This window comes from Petromyzon marinus, chromosome 41 (assembly GCF_048934315.1).
Source record: "Petromyzon marinus isolate PM22_M1 ecotype Great Lakes invasive population chromosome 41, UKy_Petmar_22M1.pri1.0, whole genome shotgun sequence".
Lineage (NCBI taxonomy): Eukaryota > Metazoa > Chordata > Hyperoartia > Petromyzontiformes > Petromyzontidae > Petromyzon > Petromyzon marinus.
Window position 1 is genome coordinate 7,313,509 of NC_133707.1, and position 23,476 is coordinate 7,336,984.

The window sequence follows — 23,476 nt, forward strand, 5'->3', positions numbered from 1 at the left end:
TCAGCCTCAAATGAGTAGCTGGTGCGGTGTGTAGTAAACATCGCCACTGGAGAGACAAAGGCGGTCGGGCGTGGTGCTGGCCATCCACCCCCTCGTGTACCGTTCCGGCTTGCATAGGCGCTCGCTAACAGCACTTGTCCCAACAGTCTGTTAAGGCTATAAGGGGGATCTTTGTCTTTGTGTGTTTTCGTGTTAATGTGTACGTATGTACACTTGCTCCGTTCGGGGCCATCCATTGAGTAGGAACGCAAAAATCTGTCAAAACTTGACCCCTCCCACCCCTCCCTTAACGCACGCGGACTTTTTACACCCCCCCCCTATCTGCGTACGTTCGCCTGACCCCCCCCCCCCGAATCCTATAGAACGGCCGATATTTAATCCACGCAGAAACGATCAAGGATTAATAATATGAACGTGTTTAAGCAAACAGCCCACCGCCGGACTATCTAACTCATTTGAAGGCCAATGTAGACAAATTATTATCGAGGCTTCACCCCCCCCCCCAGTTTCCTATGTGTACATTGTCAATAGACCCACCCCCCCATACGCACGCGTACGCATTTGGGTTAACCCCCCTCCTCGCTCCATGCGTACTAAACGGATGGCCCCTAAGTGTGTGAAAGATATACGGAGGAACGTTACAAGCCGGCTGTTTTTAGACGACATATATACTGTACTCGTATATGCACACCAACACACACAACACAAAGACGAAGATCCCCCGTATAGCCTTAACAGACTGTTGGGACAAGTGCTGTTAGCGAGCACCTATTAACGCCAAGACATGCACACGAGGCGATGGGTGGCAAACGCACCACGCCCGGCCGCCTTTGTTTCCCCGATGCTGATATTTACCGGCAGCACCGAATACTCATTTAAGGCTGAGTCAACCTAGAGGAGGGCCAGGAACAGTTCAAATCGTCGCCACTGATGTTGGTGACCGTGGGTGAGAATCGAACATCGCTCGCCCGTTTCCAAGCGCAGTGCGCTAACCACTACACCACCGCTCCGCATATATATAGTGCGCTCACATGTATACACACACACATACAATGGTTCGTGTTGAGCCATGCACAACTCTTACAGACTACAGAGGCAAGTGCTGTATACTTATCGAGGCTCACGACGAGGCTGGTTTCGCCAGCACTTATGCCCACCAGCCCGCCGTTGTGTGTAATGTTGTCAGACACTCTGCTTGGTAGACATTCAAGGCTGAGTCAACCTAGCGGAGTCCCAGAACGGCTTCGTTTATCTGCTGTTTGCCACGGCTGGGAATCGAACTCAGGTGAGCGGGTTTCATAATTGCAGTGCGCTGCTAACCACTACTCCGCCACTCTCGGCAAAGAAAAAAGATCCCCGTATATAGCCTTGAACAGAAGTTTTGGGGCAAATGCTGTTAGTGAGTCGCACCGAGGGGTTGGTGCGACCAGCACCAAGCCCGGCCGCCTTTGTCTCCCCAGTGCTGATGTTTACACACGTGCGCATATACAGACACAAACAATGTGGATTTTATAAAGCGGACACCATCAACAACTACACACACACACATTCAATAAATCAACACACACACTAAACAACACACAGTAACTCACGCATACTCAATAACGAAGACAAAGATCCCCCGTATAGCCTAAACAGACTGTTGGGGCAAATGATGTTGGCGAACAACCTTTGAAGGCCGCCACGGCACGTCAGGGGGTGGGGTGGCCAGAACCACGCCCAGCCGCCTTTGTATCCCCAGTGGCGATGTTTACACAGCGCACCAGCTACTCGTATAAGGATGAGTCGACCCAGGGGAGGCCCAGTAACGGTTCAGACATTCGCCACTGATGTTTGGCCATGAACGGGAATCGAACTCGGGTGGCCGGGTTCGTAGCGCAGCGCTAGCTTCGCACACACACAAACGCAACAACTCCACACACACACAGCATGAGTTTTACGCTAATGGATGACTGTTGTGTTGCGAGCTACAGCTGGCTGCAAGAGCGTTAAGAGATGAAGATGCGAGCAATAGCGGAATTTCTCACTCGTCCATTTATTAATTTTGCTTATTTCCTCTCTCTCTCTCTCCGTTTCATTCACTCACTCAGACCCTCGCTCGCTCCCCCCATTCAGTGGGTCATTCCCACAGTCGCCTAGTCACTCACTGTCGGTCGCTCGATCGATCCCTCCGCCTGCTCATTCACTCGCACACTCCTTCATTCACCGACGTGTCCACTCAGTCGCCGATTCACTCTCTCGCTCGTTCGCTTGCTCGGGCTCTCACTCACTCTTCCACTCGCTCGCCCGCTGCGTCATTCACTTGGTTCGTATTTCGTTCATCCGCTCGCTCGTTCGCTCGACCCGTCTGTCGCTCACTCGTCCGCTCGCTCGTTCGCTCTCGTTTACTCGCTCGCTCACGAGTTTCATTCATTCGCTCAACTTATTCGTTCACTCACGAGAGCACGCGCTCGCTCGCTCTGTCGCGGCAAATCACCGAGGGCCTGTAGCACAAGTGCGCTACCCCACTGCGCCGACGTTCCGCCCTGCCACCGTCTGCACGAGCACACGCAACTTTGCGCATCTTGCGCAAGGAAAGAACCTCAAGCGGAACGGACTCCCCGTGAACCGAGTGATAAATGGAGACGCTACCCAGTGTTCGAGAAGGGCTTTAGGAAGCCGAGTGACCGATGGATGTCGCGATACTGTTCTCGGCGGGACACGCGGCAAACTCGCTCATTGGCTGTGTTCGGGTGGAGGAGGGATTTACGACACACATTTTTACGTACGCGATCTGACCACACCTCCGCCGCACCCCCACCCCTCCACACACAAATAAATCGATTATGGGTCATTTTGAACTTGGGCCCCAGAGAAATTAAGGCGTCGGGGTCGATTGGCATCACTCAGAGCGCACGTTCATCATAAAGCTCGACGCCTGGCCACGGCTCGTGCTGTATATACACGCGTAAAGCCCTTGTGTTCATCCACTGTTAGATGATAGCCGTACCCTCTCCGTTATGTATCTGTGTGTGTGTGTGTGCCTGTGCTTGCGTGTTAATGTCAAAGATGTATGGGGAGCGGTGGTGTAGCGGTTAGCGCTACGAACCCGGCGACACGGGTTCGATTCCCGCTCACGGCCAGCACCAATTACGATTATCTGAACCGGTACCGGGCCTCCCCTAGGCCGACTCAGCCGCAAATGAGTACCTGGTGCGATGTGTAAACATCGCCACTTGGGAGACAAAGGCGGCCGGGCATGGTGCTGGCCACCCACCCCCTCATATGTGCTACTCGCAAACAGCTTATTCCCCAACAGTCTGTCAAGGCTATAAGGGGGATGTTTATACGTGCGCGTTAATGTGCATTTAATGTTCTGCACGCCTGTACATCGCACGCAGTAAATATCCGTCGGGTTCGTGCTGAACACTTAAAAAAACGGCTGTACACGCGACCAACACCACCACAGTGAGTGAACCAGCCAATTCGTCTCCCGCGGAGTGACACGCTAAAGCCTATACAAAGCAAAGTGAAGCTGGCCAATTATTAGTATTGCACATTAAACAGGCTTATTATGTATATGTATTTTTTTTTGCTTAAATTTGAACTTCAACACATTCTTAACATGTTTATAACAAGAGTCTCTGTAGTCCGTAATAACGTGTTTGGGTTAAAACAAATTATACGCGCAATTATCTTCAGCCCGAATAATTATCGTATGCGCCGTATTATAAGACGCACCGAAAAGTAAGACGCGCCGAATCGCAAACTTGCGCCCCGGGGTGTTAATGGAGTGACACAAAAACGGTGCGCTGAGACGCACGCAAACCTACACCGGTTTATAAGACGCACCCCAACATCACCCTCACTTGCAGCGCAGGGCCATACGGGTGGGGGCAACGTTTTGTTATTTTATTCAGTAACTTATTGCAAGAAGTCCGTACGTAACAATGCATTTGCTATGTAATCATGTTTCGTGGGGAGAGATGGAGGGGGGGAGCGGTGGCGCAGCGGTTAGCGCACTGCAGCGTGCTTCGACCGCGGGCGACTTGATCACAACAAGTTGGATTCCCGACCACGGCTAACATCAGTGAGTGACCAGCGTGGTGAAGTATGGTCAAAGAACTTCCCATGACCGATACGGCCTAGAGAGATTTTCATTCAGCAGTGGATTGACAAAGAGCAGTTATCTTCTTTGGTTCTTTCGGTAAAGTCACGTAGAATGAGAATAACGTGACTTTACCGAAAGAACCAAAGAAGATGAATCCTTGCAGTCACGAAAGCTTTAAATCGAAAGAGCCGTTAATTCATTATTATTGAAATACGAATATTTAATATTTGTCATATAAGTTACGTGAAAATGTGATCTGTTTTTTACATCATAATTTGAACGTGTTTATAACTTATATTAGCATACATATGCATTTGGAGTAACCGGTAGTGTGTACGTGTAACTCGATGGAGAGCTGGCGTTGCAGCGGTTAGCGCTACGCTGCGTTACAAACCAGGCCACCCGAGTTCGATTCCCTGTTCACGGCCACCACCAGTGATGATTATCTGAACCGGACCTGGGCCTCCCTTAGGTCTACTCAGCCTCAAATGAGTACCTGGTGCCGTGTGTTATACATTGGCCACCCACCCCTCGCCATTGGGAAAACAAAGGCGGTCGGGCGTGGTGCTGGCCAGTGGCCACCCACCCCCTTATGTGCCGTGCGTGCCGGCCTTCATAGATGCTCGCTAGCGCAGCATTTGTTCCTCTAAATAGCTTTGTCTTTGTACTGTATGTCGTAAATGCAGGCTCCGGTTAAGAGGGAAAAATCAGCGCGTTCCTCAATAACGCCGTTTGTGTAGACCTTAAAATATATACAATAGGCGACGTTTCGGACAATGGCTCTTCTTCATAGCACAAATTGACTAATGGGGGGGGGGGCATGTAGTGTCGAGCTGGGACTATTATTGGTCTCTTAAGTGAACCAATCGACTGAAAAAGACATCGACTACTTTATTTTTGGTCTATTACTCGGGCAGCTTCCACCGCTGCGTCAGGCCCCACATCCTCCCGAAGGTGGGAAACCCCCAACAAGACACACCCAGCGCGACGCGGCTGATGCCGATGACGCGACCGAACCATACTATCACCTCCCGTCCAGCGGCACACGTGGGGGGGAGGGGGGTGGAGGCGAGGGAGATGAGACTTTTTCTACAGCAACCTTCGTGTTATCCGATGCGTCGAGTACACGCGAATGCAGATGAACCGCTATATTATCTTTGTGTCGCCTTCGTGTCTACCCCATCCCCTACCCGGCACCTCCCCCACCCCCACCCCACCCCCACTGGGTGTATCGCAGGGCACGGCGGGGTCAATCAGCTGGGCGGGGTGTTCGTGAACGGGAGACCGCTGCCGGACGTGGTCCGGCAAAGGATCGTGGAGTTGGCGCACAGCGGGGTGCGACCGTGCGACATCTCGCGCCAGCTGCGCGTGTCGCACGGGTGCGTCTCCAAGATCCTCGGCAGGTCGGCGGACGGACGGACGGACGATGCGGGTGGAGGGTGGGTGGGTGGGTGGGCAGAGTGGCAGAGGTGTGGGAAGAGTGCAGGAGAGGCGGGCGGAGAGTTGTTGGCGGAGTGGCGTACAGGTAGGCGGAGTGGTGGGTGGAGTGGTGAAAGAACGGGCGTAGTTGTGAGGTGGGGAGGGCAGATGAACGGTGCGGTGAGTGGGGGGAGGGGGGAATGAGAGCGGTGTATATATGTACACTGGACTTCTTTCGCACCGTACGTAGCCAACCGTGCTACTCGGAGGTGTCGGGGGTGGGTGTTTGGCGGAATAGCCGGGCGGGCGGACGGACAGATGGGCGGGTGGACAAACTTGGCGGGCTGATGAGCGGGCGGAGAGGAAGACGAACGTGCGGGTTGGCGGACAATTGGACGGTGCGAGTGGACAGACGGACGGTCGGACGCGTGGGGAACGCGATGCGAACTGATGGACGGGTGGAAGGAGAGGGGTCGACGAGAATGCGTGTGGGTGGACAAGAGTAAACAGGCCGGCGGGCGGGCGGGCAGACTGGCGGAGAGAGATGGGGAGAGGGGTTGGGGGGGGGCAGAAACGAATGTTGGGATGGGCGACGAGAGAATGGGCGGACGGACAACACGGGCGGCGGGGGTTGAGCGAGGGCGGTGGCCGGATCCGCGCTCTCGGTGGGCGCGGTGGCGTGGCCGATGCCGGGGTGACCGATGGGGAACGAGCGGGCTGGACGCGGGGCTTGCTGATGAGGATCACACGAGTCGAAATCGGTCTCGAGTTTGCAGATGAAGCAGGGAGGTCTGGACGTGGACTAGTGGTGGGGGGGGGGGGGAGTGGGCAGAGAGACGACATTCCAGACGCGGAAGCAGCAGCAGAGAAGGAGCGACCTCCCTTTGAGCAGAGGCTGTTTCGATGGAAATTACGACGACGATGATGATGATGCTGATTCTGATGATGTTACTCCAACTGCTTGATGTTGTTGCTGCTATTACTGCTGCTTTGTGTCCGTTGAAGTTCTTTCGCACCGTACATCGGTAACCGTGCTAATCGGGGGTGTGGGGGAAGGACAACAAACTAAACACAAAAAGCAGTTCTCCAGACATGAGTTTCAATCTAAGCTAGAACCACTATCGCTGTTACTGATTCTGCTGCTGCTATTACCGCTGGTATAACTTATCTTGCTGTTACTGTTATAACTACGGCTGCTGCTAATGGTACAGGTGCTGCTGCTATAACAGATATTGCTGCTATAGCTTCTGCCACTGCCCATGCTACTCCTCCTGCATCACCAGTGCCTATTTCAACAAGAAAAGTCTGGAACCCTGTTCCGGGATTGATTTGGATTTACACACCCCATCTCTGCTTTTAATATAAACTAAGTTCGACTATAAACTATATTTTTTATTTTACCAGGTCGGGCCCACTGAGCTATATAGCTCTTTTTCAGAATCGACCTGGCCACTAATGATAGCTGAACGAAGTGGCTTAGCACGTGTAACTTTAACGACGCATTTATATGTACGCCATCTAACCCAACAGTCTCTATTATCGAAATGCCTATCAGCCAAATAAATTAAACCCGTGATGTTGATTCTAAACGTGGAGGGAAAACCCGAAGAAAATCCACGCGACTACGGGAAGAAAGAGACACCGCAAACTCCAAATATACAGCACCGCGTCAGGGTCGGGATCAAACAGCCGACTTCCTGTAAACCAGGCGAAGTAGTCAACATCTCTCCACCGTGGTAGGAAACCCCCACGCGTACGAGAGGAGGGGCAGGGGGTAGTGGGGTTTGAGGGTGTGCACGCCACCACTCTGTGCCCCCGTACAGCTGGAAGAGATGGAGCCAACAGCAGCAACAGCAGCTGTCACTTCAGCTACTGCTGCCGCTGCCGTTACCGATGATGACGCGGCCTGCCCGTGACCCGCCAGGTACTACGAGACGGGCAGCATCAAACCGGGCGTCATTGGCGGCTCCAAGCCCAAAGTGGCGACTCCCAAGGTGGTGGAGAAGATCGCCGAGTACAAGCGGCACAACCCCACGATGTTCGCCTGGGAGATCCGGGACCGTCTGCTCGCCGAGGCGGTGTGCGACCCCGACAGCGTTCCCAGCGTTTCCTCCATCAACAGGTGCCCCGCCCAGGGTTTATCCACTGCTGGATGATGGCCTCCCCACAAAGACAAAGATCACACCCCACCACTCCAAGCCCCGTGTAGCATTAACAGGCCGTTGCGAGCAAGTACTGTTAGCGAGTATGTGTGCTAATGGAACTTGCGGGAGTGGCACGGTACACGAGTGGGTCTGGGCGACCGGCACCGCGCCAGATGTTTACACACCACATCCGGTACTCACTTGAGGCTGAGTCGACCTAGGCGAGACCGAGGACCGTGTCAGATAATCGTCACTGCCGGTGTTTTTGACTGTGAGCGGGAATCGAACTCGGGTGTCTGGCGGGTTCGTAGCGCAGTGCCGCTAATCATTGCGGCACCGATCCCCACACACGGGGGGCATGCACACCACCCAGCCCGCGTGTTCACATGTTGATGGCTGTGAGTCACGTGGGTTCATGATTGACTCAGCCTCCAACGAGTAGCTGGTGCGGTGCGTAAACATCGCCACCGGGGGAGACAAAGGTGGCCGGGCGTGGTGTTCCATGCCGGCCTTCATTAGGTGCTCGCCAACAGCACTTGCCACAACAGTCTGTCAAGTCTAAACGGTGGCTCTTTGTCTTGGGTTCATGGCTATAATTAGGTGGCATGGGAGCGTGGTGGTGTAACCTCGCGTCTTCCAGCATGAAGGGGCCTGGGGGTCCAATCCTGACTCGGGTGCCATTCTGCGTGGAGTTTGTATGCTGCATCCCTGCGTTGTGTGTTCTCCTGCTATATAATGTACCACCTGGAATCAGCCAAGCATTCAAATTCTGAAAGTTGACCTTCCAAATTAATCTATTGTGATTTGCACCTCCGATTAGCACGGTTGGTTACGTATGGTGCGAAAGAAGTTTTACATACGTACACACAATCATTGAGAGGTCCTGCAAAAACAAACTTGGCAATACCTTCCTGAGAATACGAGTCGTGAGACTTACTGAGGCTTTCCTGGGTTAACAAGCGTAGTAACAATGATACAACAATAATTAACCGTGTTCTATTCACTGCTGGATGAAGGTCTTCACCCATGTCGAAGCCAACCACACAGTTTTGACAGTGAGACTCCATAAGTCAGAAGAGGCATAGCCTGAGATGTGCTACTGTTTGCAAGCCATGGTTGGAATGAGACGTGGGTTCTGTATGGGATGAGACGATGGTTCTGTATGGGATGAGACGAGGGTTCTGTATTAAATGGGACGAGGGTTCTGTATGGGATGAGACAAGTGTTCTCTATTGGATAAGACGAGGCTTCTCTATTGGATGAGATGCAGGTTATCTATTGGATGAGACGAGGCTTCTCTATTGGATGAGATGCAGGTTCTCTATTGGATGATACGAGGCTTCTCTATTGGATGAGATGAGGGTTCTCTATTGGATGAGACGCGGGTTCTTTATTGGATGAGATTAAGGTTCTGTATTAGATAAGATTAAGGTTCTCTATTGGATGAGACGTGGCTTCTGTATTTGGTGAGACACGGGTTCTCTATCAGATGAAACGAGGGTTCTCTGTTGGATAAGATGAGGGTTCTCTGTTGGATAAGACCAGAGTGCGTCCCACGTGACGCTCCAAGCAATTAACGCTGTCAAGTCAAACAAGTGTTGTACGTGTGCGTGTACACGTGTTGTATGTGTGTACACATACACGTGGAATACAACTACCGCCATTAGCCACTAAGTGACAATGACCACGGCGCCTGTGCCAGTCTAGGTGCACTTTGAGGCCAAGTGAAGTGTCGGAGGCTCGCTGATAGGAGGTCACGGGACAAACCCAGGTGACATGGGTTGGCTGACAGATAACCGATAGATGCACCAGCGGGGCCCATGCTGTGTTTTAGTCGCCCGGTGCTCCACTCTTTGTTGTGAGCATCGCTCCTCTGCCCTCCGTTGTTGTTGTTGGAGGGCGACTGCCTGCCCAGGAGCAGCGTCCTTCACGAGCCTCCACACACACACACATACCCAGCCATCTCAGAATCTTTATGAATTTAAACATGATCTCGGGTGACCGCACACAATAGACCTGCGCCAGCCCGCTATCTAAACCCGACCCTGCGATATAAAAGTGGATTTCCACGTGCTCGCTAACCCGGGACGCGCGCACAAGGCCCCGTCTTGTTCGTCGCGTTTGCCAATCGGCAGATGAGCCCCGTGGTGTCGGTAGCACCGATTTACATGTGAAAGGGTAAATACAGGGAGAGGGGGGAAGATGAACCCGTAAGGCGAGATGAAGGAGTCTGGGCTGTAGCTTAAGACCCCCCCCCTCTCCGCCGCTACCGACCAAAAGACAAAGATCATCTCGTATAGCCTCACCGACTGTTGGGGCAAGTGCTGTTAGCGAGTAGCACCTGTGAAGGCTACAGGCACGCGGCATACGAGGAGGTGGGTGGTCAGCACCACGCCCGGCCGCCTTTGTCTCGATCTGTAAACATCGCCACTAGGGAGATAAAGACGGCCGGGCGTGGTGCTGGTCACCCACCCCCTGGTGTGCATTGTCGGTAGTCATGTAGTAGGTGCTCGCTAACAGCACTTGCCCCAATAATCTGTTTAGGCTATACGGGTGGTCTTTGTGAGTTTGTGTATTCTGCGAGTTTGTGTCTGTGTGTGTGACCTTGTGCCTGTGTGTGTGAGTTATTGTCTATGTATATGTGAGTGTCTGTGTGTGTGAGTTATTGTCTATGTATGTGTGAGTGTCTGTGTGTGTGACCTTGTGCCTGTGTGTGAGTTATTGTCTATGTATGTGTGAGTGTCTGTGTGTGAGTTAGTGTCTATGTATGTGTAAGTTTGTGTCTGTGTGTGTGAGTTATTGTCTATGTATGTGTGAGTGTCTGTGTGTGTGAGTTAGTGTCTATGTATGTGTAAGTTTGTGTCTGTGTGTGAGTTATTGTCTATGTATGTGTGAGTGTCTGTGTGTGTGACCTTGTGCCTGTGTGTATGAGTTATTGTCTATGTATGTGTGAGTGTCTCTGTGTGTGAGTTCGTGTCTATGTTTGTGTAAGTTTGTGTTTGTGTGTGTGAGTTAGTGTCTGTGTGTGAGTTAGTGGCTGTGCGTGTAAGTGTCTGTGTGTGTAAGTGTCTGTGTGTGTGAGTTCGTGTCTATGTATGTGTAAGTTTGTGTCTGTGTGTGAGAGTTCGTGTCTATGTATGTGTGAGTGTCTGTGTGTGTGAGTTATTGTCTATGTATGTGTGAGTGTGTGTGTGAGTTCGTGTCTGTTTGTGTAAGTTTGTGTCTGTGTGTGTGAGTTAGTGTCTGTGCGTGTAAGTGTCTGTGTGTGTAAGTGTCTGTGTGTGTGAGTTCGTGTCTATGTATGTGTAAGCTTGTGTCTGTGTGTGTGAGTTCGTGTCTATGTATGTGTGAGTGTCTGTGTGTGTGAGTTATTGTCTATGTATGTGTGAGTGTCTGTGTGTGTGAGTTCGTGTCTATGTTTGTGTAAGTTTGTGTCTGTGTGTGTGAATTAGTGTCTGTGTGTGAGTTAGTGTCTGTGCGTGTGTCTGTGTGTGTGAGTTCGTGTCTTTTCATGTGTAAGTTTGTGTCTGTGTGTGTGAGTTATTGTCTATGTATGTGTGAGTGTTTGTGTGTGTGAGTTAGTGTCTGTGTGTGAGTTAGTGTCTGTCTGTTTGAGTGGGTAATTGTCTGTGTGTGTGTGTACGTGTCTGTGTGCGTGTGTGTTGAGTTCGTGACTGTCTGAGTTAGTGTGTGTGAGTTAGTCTGTGTGTGTGAGTAACTGTCTGTGTGTGAGTTCGTGACTGTGTGAGTTAGTGGGTGTGTGCGAGTTAGTCTGTGTGAGTAACTGCCTGTGTGTGTGTGAGATAGTGACTGTGTGAGTTAGTGTGTGTGTGAGTTAGTGTCTGTGTGTGTGAGTGAGCGTGTGGGTGTGAGTGAGTGTCTATGTGTTTCTATATAAACCAGAACTGAATTTCATTGTAAACGCGACGTTGAGTTACAATGTGCATCCTGTGTTCGGGCGATTCAAGTGAGTTTATTATTCACCAAACTTCGTTTGGCATAACTGCACTAGGACTAAAATCTCTATCTCCGTCTCTCGCTCTCTGTACGTCTCCCTCCATCTCTCTGTGTCTGCGTCTCTGTCTCGGTGTGTGTCTCTGTGTGTCTGCGGCCGGGCGTGGTGCTGGCCACGTAGCCCCTCGCATGCCGTGCCGGCCTTCATAGGTGCTCGCTAACAGTCTGTTCATGCTATATGGGGGATCTTTGTCTTTGTGGGGGAGCGCTGGTGTAGTGGTTAGCGCGCTGCGCTGCAAACCCGGTGACCTGAGTTCCGATTCCCGCTCACGGCCACCACCATTGACGAATATCAGAAACGGTGCTGGGCTTCCCCTAGGTCGACTCAGCCTCAAATTAGTACCTGGTGCGGTGTGTCAACATTACCACTGGGGAGACAGAGGCGGCGGGGCGTGGTACTGGCCACCCACCCCCTCGTGTAACGTTCTGGCATTCATAGGTGCTCGCTAACAGCTCTTCTTGTCTTCGTTTCTCTTATGCGTGTATTGTTCGTGATTGTGTCTATGTAACTCCTCTCTACGTCTCTGTCTCTCGCCTCTCTCTCTCTGTGTCCTCTCTCTCTCTCCGCAGGCAACTCTCTCCCTAGCACTCTCACCAACCCCCCACCACCACCACCATAACTCCAGCAAATTTGCTTGTAATTTCCTGGCTTGCCGCAAACGCGCGCGCACATAAATCTTTATATCCTTGCCGTATCGATCACGGCCAACGCTTCATTTATGGCTTGCAAGATTGGGGGGGGGGGGTGGTGTGGGAGGGGCTGATGGGGGTGGGGGCATGAGGGGGGGGCATGAGGGGGGGGGGGGCACTGGGTGTGGGAGAGGGAGTGACAGGGCTGGTGGGGTTCGTGGCGAGAGGATGCAAATAACAGCGCCTTCACGCACTCACAGACACACAAGACATAGAGCCCCCTTCTCCACCCTATAGCCTAACATAGACTGTCCGGGGTCAAGTGCACGCCTACGTGACACATGCTGATTGCGTGCGCCTATTAAAGCCTACAACTTTGTGGCGCGTTCTTCAACAATAACGCGAAATATACGAGGCACCGCCACGGTGGCTAGGAGATGTTAACTACCTCGTCTGGTATACAGAAGGTCGTGGGTTCGATCCCGACCCCTGACGCCTGCTGTTTATTTGGAGTTTGTGGTGTCTCTCTCTCTCATCATCATCATCACAGTGGCTAGGAGATCTTCACTACCTCGTCTGGTATACAGGAGATCGTGGGTTCGATCCCGACCTCTGACGCCTGCTGTTCATTTGGAGTTTGTGGTGTCTCTCTCTCTCATCATCATAATCATCACAGTGGCTAGGAGATGTTCACTACCTCGTCTGGTATACAGGAGATCGTGGGTTCGATCCCCGACCCCTGATGCCTGCTGTATGTTTGGAGTTTGCGGTGTCTCTCTCTCTCCCCGTGGTCGCGTGGATTTTTCTCCGGCTCTTCCCGGCTTTCCCTCCACATTGAGAGTCAACGTGCGTTTGGAGTGTTCGACTGCTGTACATTCCCACAAGATAAACCACTTCGTTGGGCTATCATTTGTCGGCAGTTCACTTCTGAAAAAAGAGCTATACGGCAGCTCAGTGGGCCTTACCTGGTAAATTAAAATAAAATGTTCATATCGCGCGTGTCCACCAAGTTGTAGAGGCCCGAGCAATGACGAAAAACAGACTGAGCGTGGCGCTGTGTGGTTTTATTTATTTGTCAGGGTGGATATAGTCCCCTCTATAACCCGATTAGTGCGGCTAAGATGCTCGCAGTGACGGGGATTAATATTGTTCGCGGACATTGCAGAGGCTCCAGTGTCCGTAAGTACCCTTCCCCCTGCTCTATGGGGATTATATTCATAGTTTATATTTGTATAAGTTGAACTCTGCTCTATGTCTACGCATATTTACACATTTTTATTAAGTTATTCGGCGTATGGGTTTTCCAGACCGATGTTATCCATCAACAACTGTTGAAGAAGTAAAAAGTCTGAACTGCCCATAGACTCAACACTGCTCATAGACTCAACACTGCCCATAGACTCAACACTGCCCATAGACTCAACACTGCCCATAGACTCAACACTGCCCATGGACTCAACATTGCCCATGGACTCAACACTGCTCATGAACTCAACACTTCCCAAAGACTCAACACTGCCCATAGACTCAACACTGCTCATAGACTCAACACTGCCCATAGACTCAACACTGCCCACTCAACACTGCCCATAGACTCAACACTGCCCATAGACTCAACACTGCCCATAGACTCAACACTGCACAAAGACTCAACACTGCCCATAGACTCAACACTGTCCATAGACTCAACACTGCCCATAGACTCAACACTGCTCATAGACTCAACACTGCCCATAGACTCAACACTGCCCATAGACTCAACACTGCTCATAGACTCAACACTGCCCATAGACTCAACACTGCCCACTCAACACTGCCCATAGACTCAACACTGCCCATAGACTCAACACTGCCCATAGACTCAACACTGCCCATAGACTCAACACTGCTCCATAGACTCAACACTGCTCCATAGACTCAACACTGCCCATAGACTCAACACTGCCCATAGACTCAACACTGCCCATGGACTCAACATTGCCCATGGACTCAACACTGCTCATGAACTCAACACTTCCCAAAGACTCAACACTGCCCATAGACTCAACACTGCTCATAGACTCAACACTGCCCATAGACTCAACACTGCCCACTCAACACTGCCCATAGACTCAACACTGCCCATAGACTCAACACTGCCCATAGACTCAACACTGCACAAAGACTCAACACTGCCCATAGACTCAACACTGTCCATAGACTCAACACTGCCCATAGACTCAACACTGCTCATAGACTCAACACTGCCCATAGACTCAACACTGCCCATAGACTCAACACTGCTCATAGACTCAACACTGCCCATAGACTCAACACTGCCCACTCAACACTGCCCATAGACTCAACACTGCCCATAGACTCAACACTGCCCATAGACTCAACACTGCACAAAGACTCAACACTGCCCATAGACTCAACACTGCCCATAGACTCAACACTGCCCATAGACTCAACACTGCCCATAGACTCAACACTGCCCATAGACTCAACACTGTCCAAAGACTCAACACTGTCCATAGACCCAAGACTGCACCATAGACTCAACACTGCACCATAGACTCAACACTGCTCCATAGACTCAACACTGCCCATAGACTCAACACTGCCCATGGACTCAACACTCCCCATAGACTCAACACTGCTCATAGACTCAACACTGCCCATAGACTCAACACTGCCCATGGACTCAACACTGCTCATAGACTCAACACTGCCCATAGACTCAACACTGCACAAAGACTCAACACTGCCCATAGACTCAACACTGTCCATAGACTCAACACTGCCCATAGACTCATCACTGCTCATGGACTCAACACTGCCCATAGACTCAACACTGCCCAAAGACTCAACACTGCCCATAGACTCAACACTGTCCATATACTCAACACTGCCCATAGACTCAACACTGCTCATGAACTCAATACTTCCCAAAGACTCAACACTGCCCATAGACTCAACACTGCTCATAGACTCAACACTGCCCATAGACTCAACACTGCCCACTCAACACTGCCCATAGACTCAACACTGCCCATAGACTCAACACTGCCCACTCAACACTGCCCATAGACTCAACACTGCCCATAGACTCAACACTGCCCATAGACTCAACACTGTCCATAGACTCAACACTGCCTATAGACTCAACACTGTCCATAGACCCAAGACTGCACCATAGACTCAACACTGCACCATAGACTCAACACTGCCCAAAGACTCAACACTGCCCATAGACTCAACACTACCCTTAGACTCAACACTGCCCATAGACTCAACACTGCCCAAAGACTCAACACTACCCTTAGACTCAACACTGCCCATAGACTCAACACTGCTCATGAACTCAACACTTCCCAAAGACTCAACACTGCCCATAGACTCAACACTGCTCATAGACTCAACACTGCCCATAGACTCAACACTGCCCACTCAACACTGCCCATAGACTCAACACTGCCCATAGACTCAACACTGCCCACTCAACACTGCCCATAGACTCAACACTGCCCATAGACTAACACTACCCATGGACTCAACACTGTCCATAGACTCAACACTGCCCAAAGACTCAACACTGTCCAAAGACTCAACACTGCCCATAGACTCAACACTGCCCATGGACTCAACACTGCCCATGGACTCAACACTGCCCATAGACTCAACACTGCCCATAGACTCAACACTGCCCATAGACTCAACACTGCCCACAGACTCAACACTGCTCAAAGATTCAACACTGCCCAAAAAACTCAACACTGCCCACAGACTCAACACTGCCTATAGACTCAACACCGCCCATAGACTCAACACTGCCCATAGACTCAACACTGCCCATAGACTCAACACTGCCCAAAGACTCAACACTGCCCATAGACTCAACACTGCCCACTCAACACTGCCCATAGACTCAACACTGCCCATAGACTCAACACTGCCCAAAGACTCAACACTGCTCATAGACTCAACACTGCCCATAGACTCAAAACTGTCCATAGACTCAACACTGCCCATAGACTCAACACTGCCCATAGACTCAACACTGCCCATAGACTCAACACTGCCCATAGACTCAACACTGCCCAAAGACTCAACACTGCTCATAGACTCAACACTGCCCATAGACTCAAAACTGTCCATAGACTCAACACTGTCCGTAGACTCAACACTGCCCATAGACTCAACACTGCCCATATACTCAACACTGCCCACAGACTCAACACTGCCCATAGACTCAACACTGCCCATATACTCAACACTGCCCACAGACTCAACACTGCTCAAAGATTCAACACTGCTCAAAGATTCAACACTGCCCAAAAAACTCAACACTGCCCATAGACTCAACACCGCTCATGGACACATCACTGTACATAGACTAACACTGCTCATAGACTCAACACTGCACCATATACTCAACACTGTCCATAGACTCAACACTGCACCATAGACTCAACACTGCCCATAGACTCAACACTGCCCATAGACTCAACACTGCCCATAGACTCAACACTGCCCATGGAATGAAAACATGAGAATAGGTTTTACCCTTTCTGGCAATATAACAGGTGAAGATGTTCAAACACCAAATATAAACTTTTTGCTAGGAATCAAGGCCGCATCAACCACACACAGTACTTGTGTAGTGAATGCCCTCAGTTTCAAGGACAAGACATATCTTCTATAATTATCAGAGCATCTTCTTGGTTCTTTCGGTAAAGTCACGTAAAGGGAAATAATAAAACAATACAAATAAAACATAATAAAATAAAATTCTCACGACGTTTCGGCCACAACACAAGCAGCCGTCATCAGGTGAAGAAACATGTTTCAACTCCGTCCCGTCCCCCAGCTCTGTTTCTTCACCTGAGGACGGCTGCTTGTGTTGTGGCCGAAACGTCGTGAGAATTTTATTTTATTGTGTTTTATCTTTATTATTTTATTATATCCCTTCTACGTGACTTTACCGAATGAACCAAGAAGATGAATCCCTGCAGTCACGAAAGCTTTAAATCGATATTCATCAGAGCATGTTTGTTTGCATGTTCACCACAAATACTGTGTGTGGTTAATGCAGGACCTGATTCCTTGAAAAATGTCTCTGTTTGGTGTTGGACATCTTTACACCTCCTGTCTTATTGCCAGAATGTGGTCAAACATATTCTCATGTTTTCATACTTTGACACTGCCCATAGAACTCAACACTCCCCCTCTATACATGAAGCAGTCCGCCTTCTTAACCTTCCGTTCCTTCCTCAAAGCCTCGCCACCTCTTCTCCATCACCCATTCCCTTCCTCTTCCCTCCCCTAGCCCCTCCACTCCATCCCGTCCCTCCCCTGTAGCCCTCTCGTGACCCCCCCCCCACCCCCCCCCTGTTACGGTCACTCATTCCTCAGCCCTTGCACTGCTCCTGCTAACTAAATCGCGACATGTGTGACTGTTTTTTTATTTTATTATGTTATCGAGCGCCTTTGAGCTGCTAAGGCGCTCTATAAATATGAAACAAGACAACATTAGGAGTGAAATCAAACCGCATACGCAGCGAATCATTGGGTAGGTGTAGGTTATCCGCGCGAGGAGCGTCCAATCACGCAAAGCGAAGCCGCGTAAAGCGAGGGCAACCCGAGTTTGCTTTCGCTCGTGATGTTACACACGGACGCGTGACGAGTTTGCGATCACCACGGCAATGACAGGCGGCGTGGTACCCCCCCCCCCAACCACGTCATTCTTCCTTCTCCGTGCCCCGTGTCTGGCCTCTGGGCCCCCCCCCCCTCCTCACCGCCCCCCCCCCCCCCACTCCCAGGATAATCCGGACCAAGGTGCAGCAGCCGTTTCATCCCAGCCCTCAAGACAGCCCAGGACAAGGACTGCCCAGTGGACACACCATAGGTGTGTGGGTGTGTGTGTGTGTGGCGACCCGGTTTCGATTCCCGCTCACAGCCAACACCAGTGACGATTATTATCTGAGCCCGTCCTGGGCCTCCCCTAGGTTGACTCGGCCTCAAACGAGTACCTGGTGCAAGGTGTAAACACCGCTACGAGGGAGACAAAGGCGGCTGGGCGTGGTGCTGGCCACTCACCCCTTCGTGTACGGTTCCGGCCTCCATAGCTGCTCGCTAACAGCACTTGCTACTAGAGTATGTTAAAGCTATACGAGGATCTTTGTCTTTCTTTAACCAGACTGGATTATAGTGTGAGGAGCTCACAGATCATTGAAATATCTGAGCACAGTTTCATCAGTGAGATCCTCCTGCAGGAGACGCTGTGTTTGGTTGGGTCACGTAGCCCGCATTCCCAGCAGCTTCTGTTTGGCCAGTTAGAGGGGCCTAAATGGGCACGGTACAGGCTAGAGAAGACATGGAGGTGATGCGGTAAGGGATGTTCTGGATCCGAGTGGACTTGCTGATGGCTGGTACCAGCGGTGTTAAGATTGGACTCTGTGGAGGAGGTTCGTGAAGGACGCTATCGGGGTAAAACTAAACTCAATTATTGTTAATTTACCAGGTAAGGCTCACTGAGTTATATAGCTCTTTTTTTCATAAACGACCTGGCCACAAATGATAGCTCAACGAAGTGGCTTATTACGTGGAAATGTATAGCAGCCAAATAATCCAAACGCGCGTTTCTACATTTTGTGGAGGGGAAAATCGGAGGAGCTGGAGAAAACTCCACGTGACCACGGGGAGAGAGAGAGACACCGCACACTCCAAATATCCAGGGGCATCAGCGTCGAGCTCGAACCCACAACCTCCTGTATACCAGGCGACGTAGTTAATATCTCACCACCATGGGCATTTGTAGACATTCGGACACGTGGATTAGAGGCCACGTGCATGATTAATGACATCATCCATATTGAGAAGAAAAGCAAGGGGGCTTGGGCAGGAGCTGTCACTCAGAAGGGACGATGGTCGAGACAGAGTGGTAGCCAAGGGATCCGAGAGTACATCCGACGCGGAGATGGAGCGATATAATCAGCTCCTCGCGTGCTGGTGCAGTGTTATACATCGCGGTGGGATCCTCAGAGAGGTTATTGTGCCGATGGGGAGGCCTTCATTCATCATCACGAAATCTCACACACAGACGAGATGGCAGAAGAGATGTCGTGAAAAGATAGCGAGCTCCCTGGGGCCCTACACCTGCGCTTGGTTTGCGAGAGCCGAGCGCCGTTCCCGTGTGGTCTCCGTGTGGTCCCCGTGTGGTCTCCACGTGGTCTCCGTGTGGTCTCCGTGTGGTCTCCGTGTGGTCTCCGTGTGGTCCCCGTGTGGTCTCCACGTGGTCTCCGTGTGGTCTCCGTGTGGTCCCCGTGTGGTCTCCGTGTGGTCTCCACGTGGGCCCCGTGTGGTCCCCGTGTGGTCTCCGTGTGGTCTCCGTGTGTCCCCCGTGTGGTCTCCGTGTGGTCTCCGTGTGGTCCCCGTGTGGTCTCCGTGTGGTCTCCGTGTGGTCTCCACGTGGGCCCCGTGTGGTCCCCGTGTGGTCTCCGTGTGGTCCCCGTGTGGTCTCCGTGTGTCCCCTGTGTGGTCTCCGTGTGGTCTTGAGTTTGTGTCCCTGTAGTCCCCTTTGTGGTCTCTGTGTGGTTCCCGTGTGGTCCCCGTGTGGTTCCCCTTTGTGGTCTCTGTGTGGTCCCTGTGGTGTCTCCGTGTGGTCTCCGTGTGGTTCCCGTGTGGTTCCCCACATGGTCCCCGTGTGGTGTCCATGTGGTCCCCGTGTATTGCAGTGTCCAGCGGGGCCATGACGCCCGTGGAGAGCTCCCTGGGCCCCAGTTCCTACTCCATCAGCGGGATCCTGGGCATCCCCCGGGCCAACGGGGACGCCAAGAGGAAGCGAGACGAGGGTACGAGCTCACGCCCGACGCCCCCCCCCCCTCCAACCCCCTCCCGACAAAACATTCCAACATCGTTGCTCGTCACAATGTCCGATGTTCCGTGCCACGTGCTGCAGAGTGATCGCGACAAACCTACGCGGTAGGGGAATTCCAACATCGCCACTCCTGGCAATGTTTCTTACGTCACAACCAGGCCCCCTAACGTCCCAACTTTTCTGTGATGGTTCTCTGTAAGTAAAAAAAAATAGAATACCCTCTTGAGTTCGACAGCTCAGAATCCGATGAGAATCACAATCTTTTATTTAGATCAGGACCAAGCCGACGAGCTGTGAATCTCTTTTTTCACTGGTTCCATGGACCCAGAAAGTTTGGGCCCTCTCCGCTGCACCTCCTCACGCTGAGCCACCGGCGAGGAGCCAATCCCATGGCGAGGACATGGGTTAGCGTGGAGCTCGCCTAAAAGTGAACAACTCGAAGCCCCTTACATCACGCGTCTCATCGCAACCACCCTGATGCCCCGTTGTAGCCGAGCCAAGGTGACCCCCAATCAGTGGCAACCATCCCTACGCGACGCAAGGTGGAGGCAACTATTGCTTTGCAAGTACGGGGAGACGCTGTGGTGCTTAGTGTGTGTGCCGTGTGTGTGTCGTGTGGGTGTGTGTATGTGTCTACGAGTGGGGAGTTGTAGTGCGACGGTTAGCGCTACAATGCGCTACGAACCCGGCAATCCGAGTTCAGTTCCCGCTCACGGCCAACATCAGTGACGATTATCCAAACTGGTCCTGGGCCTCCCCTAGGTCGACTCAGCTTCAAATGAGTACCTGGTGCGGTGTGTAAACATCGCCACTGGGGAGACAAAGGCGGTCGGGCGTGGTGCTGGTCACCCACTGCCTCGTGTGCTGTGCCGGCCTTTATTGGTGCTCGCTAACAGCACTTGCATGAACAGTTTGTTAAGGCTCTATGGGGATTTTTTGTCTTTGTGATATATACGAGTGGTGTATGTGTGTACTGTATTATTCAGAGCCAATTGCCATTACCGCACATGAGATGAGACTAAACTAGAATCAGACGAGGACTGTCTACATTAACTCGGTGCTCAGAATTACCTGAAAGACAACAGATTCCTGAGCGCAGTGCTAAAATGAGAAAGGCAGTGTTACCAAGTCGAAAATGTAAGTCTGTATGTTCAACCTCTTTCACACCATTCGTAGCCAACTGCGCTAATCGGAGGTCGGCGGGGAGGACAACACACTAAACATGAAACGCAGTTCTAAAGAAATGAGCTTTCAATCTGGATGATTTAAAAGTGCATAGCTCCAGTGGCTTCCTAATATCTGAAAGGAAGAGCTTTCCAGACGGCCGCGGAAGCTCATCTGAAACCGCCCGAGGCGGTGACCGTCTTTGTGCGATGGCCAGTCAAAATCCGCTGTGAGTAAAAATGCCTCCCTCTAGTACCCAATTAGTGCGTCTAGCCCTGATCACGTCTCCACCACATTCCATGAGCCACGTTCTAGCCCAAACCTCCAATGTTTTTAACCCTCATCCTACCATGGAAATTCCCAAATTGTTTACCAGAAGCTTCCATTCCGCACACGCGTCTCAACCATCCACAAACCCCCTCCTACTTGATCGCATGCACCAAGACGTGTTTCCCAAAGCCACCTCCTCTTCTGAACCTCCTCCACGCTGTTTGCCCCTGTGCCCTGCCGTGAAATCCCTGCCACCCTCCGCAATGCACCTGCACTCGAATGTCCAGAAGCGGAGTGGAAAGCGCGCACGCGAGCGCCGTGGATTCTTCGCAACCCCCGTTTTTAATTTCTTTGGCAAGTCGAGTTGAGTTCGAGGTGCCAAGGTGGGGGTGGGGGGGGGGGATTGGGGGTAGAGGGGGGTGGGGCGAGGGAGTAGAGGCCAGGTGAGCAAGCCCCGAGATTCATTGTCGGCCGGCTGAGAGGCACACAGGTGCGGACTTTGAGCCACTCCAACGGACGTCAACTTTTAAAATTAAAACGATGAACAAAAAAACGTATGGGGTCCGCTCTGCCCAAATACCTTTCCCACCCCCAACCCCCTCCACCGCCCCCTCCCCCCCAAGTCCTTCGCTTCGTGACGCCAGCCCCTCTATGAATCGGCATCGCCACCCGCAGCCCCGCGTCTCCTCCTAGCCGGGTGTCAATTACAGAGAAGGGAATAAAAAAAAAAAACATTCATCGGCCTGGCACTGAGTCCTTTGCTTCAACTTACGGGGAAGGCGCACGACGAATGAGCGAGTGTGGCGTTTCGTGGACTGCAGTCTCGAGTATGCAGATTGCTATTTACTTTTAATTTAATTTTTACTAAGTAAGGGTCCACTGAGCAATATAGCTCTTTTTCAGAAGCAACCTAGCCACGAATGATAGCCTAACGAAGTGGCTTATCACGTGGAAATGTATAGCAGCCAAATACTCTAAACGCGCATCTCTACACGTGGAGGGAAAACCCGGAGGACCCGGAGAAAAATCCACGCGGCCACGGGGGGAGAGAGAGAGACGCGCAAACTTAAAGCATGCAGCAGGCGTCAAGGGTCGGGTTCGAACCCACAACCTCCTACATCTCGACACCGCGGCAGCCCACTTGTGAATACGAGACGGTGGTCCTTGATCGATAACGTCACGAGGCAGCTCTGAAAGAGCCGCGGGTTGCCGAGCCGCGTTGACGTGCACCCGCGATGGGCGAGACCGGAGACGCAGTGGCAGCCAAAGACACCGCGACAAGACGTCCCAGAAGGCGGTGCGTCGAGACGCCCGTGGAGATGGAGTGATGAGATCGAGACGCGTTGTGGAATCGCTGGGCCATGAAAGGATGACGAGTGGTATTGCAGATGCCTTCATCCAGCAGCGGATTGATCATGCCCGATTACAGTGACGCAAGATGATGATGATGATGGTACATAACTGACTTAAATGCAGCCGCCGCTCGATCTGTAGGGAGGTTTTTGCGAAGCGAAGTTGTGTAAGGTAATAACGCACGGCAAGGAGAATTAGAGAGGGAGAGAGAGATATGGAGAGAGGAAGGGAGTGGAGATGGGGGAGGGGGGGTTGACCGCAAAGACTCTGAACAGACGATCGGAGCGCACTTCTCCCCCCCCCCGCCACCACCACAATTTGCGAAGTGCCCTGCACGCGAATTCACTGTGGGCCCTTTGAGCCAGAGCAGCTGCGGCAGCAACTCTCCCACAAGGCGCCTCGCCATCGCACAGACGGGCGGCGCGGATTCTGGGTGATGCGTAGGGGGGGGGGGGTGGTGTTGTGGATAAGGGGGGCCGTGGGTGAAGTTACAATGTTTCTTCTCTCACTCTCTCTTTGTCTCTCTGCGTG

The 23,476-nt window shown here is 51.9% G+C and overlaps 1 protein-coding gene across 3 annotated transcripts in view; it reads left to right on the forward strand.

Moving 5' to 3' along the window:
- Positions 1–23,476, forward strand: part of LOC116951072 (paired box protein Pax-2a-like) — an 81,381-nt gene that overhangs the window by 40,472 nt on the left and 17,433 nt on the right. For 2 of the 3 annotated variants that reach the window (XM_076073176.1, XM_076073174.1), the window contains exons 2-5: positions 5,328–5,493; positions 7,434–7,631; positions 18,102–18,187; positions 20,016–20,132. In XM_076073176.1, coding sequence (XP_075929291.1) covers positions 5,328–5,493; positions 7,434–7,631; positions 18,102–18,187; positions 20,016–20,132 — 567 coding nt within the window. The remainder of the gene's footprint in view (positions 1–5,327; positions 5,494–7,433; positions 7,632–18,101; positions 18,188–20,015; positions 20,133–23,476) is intronic. The other variant, XM_076073175.1, reaches the window with a different exon arrangement.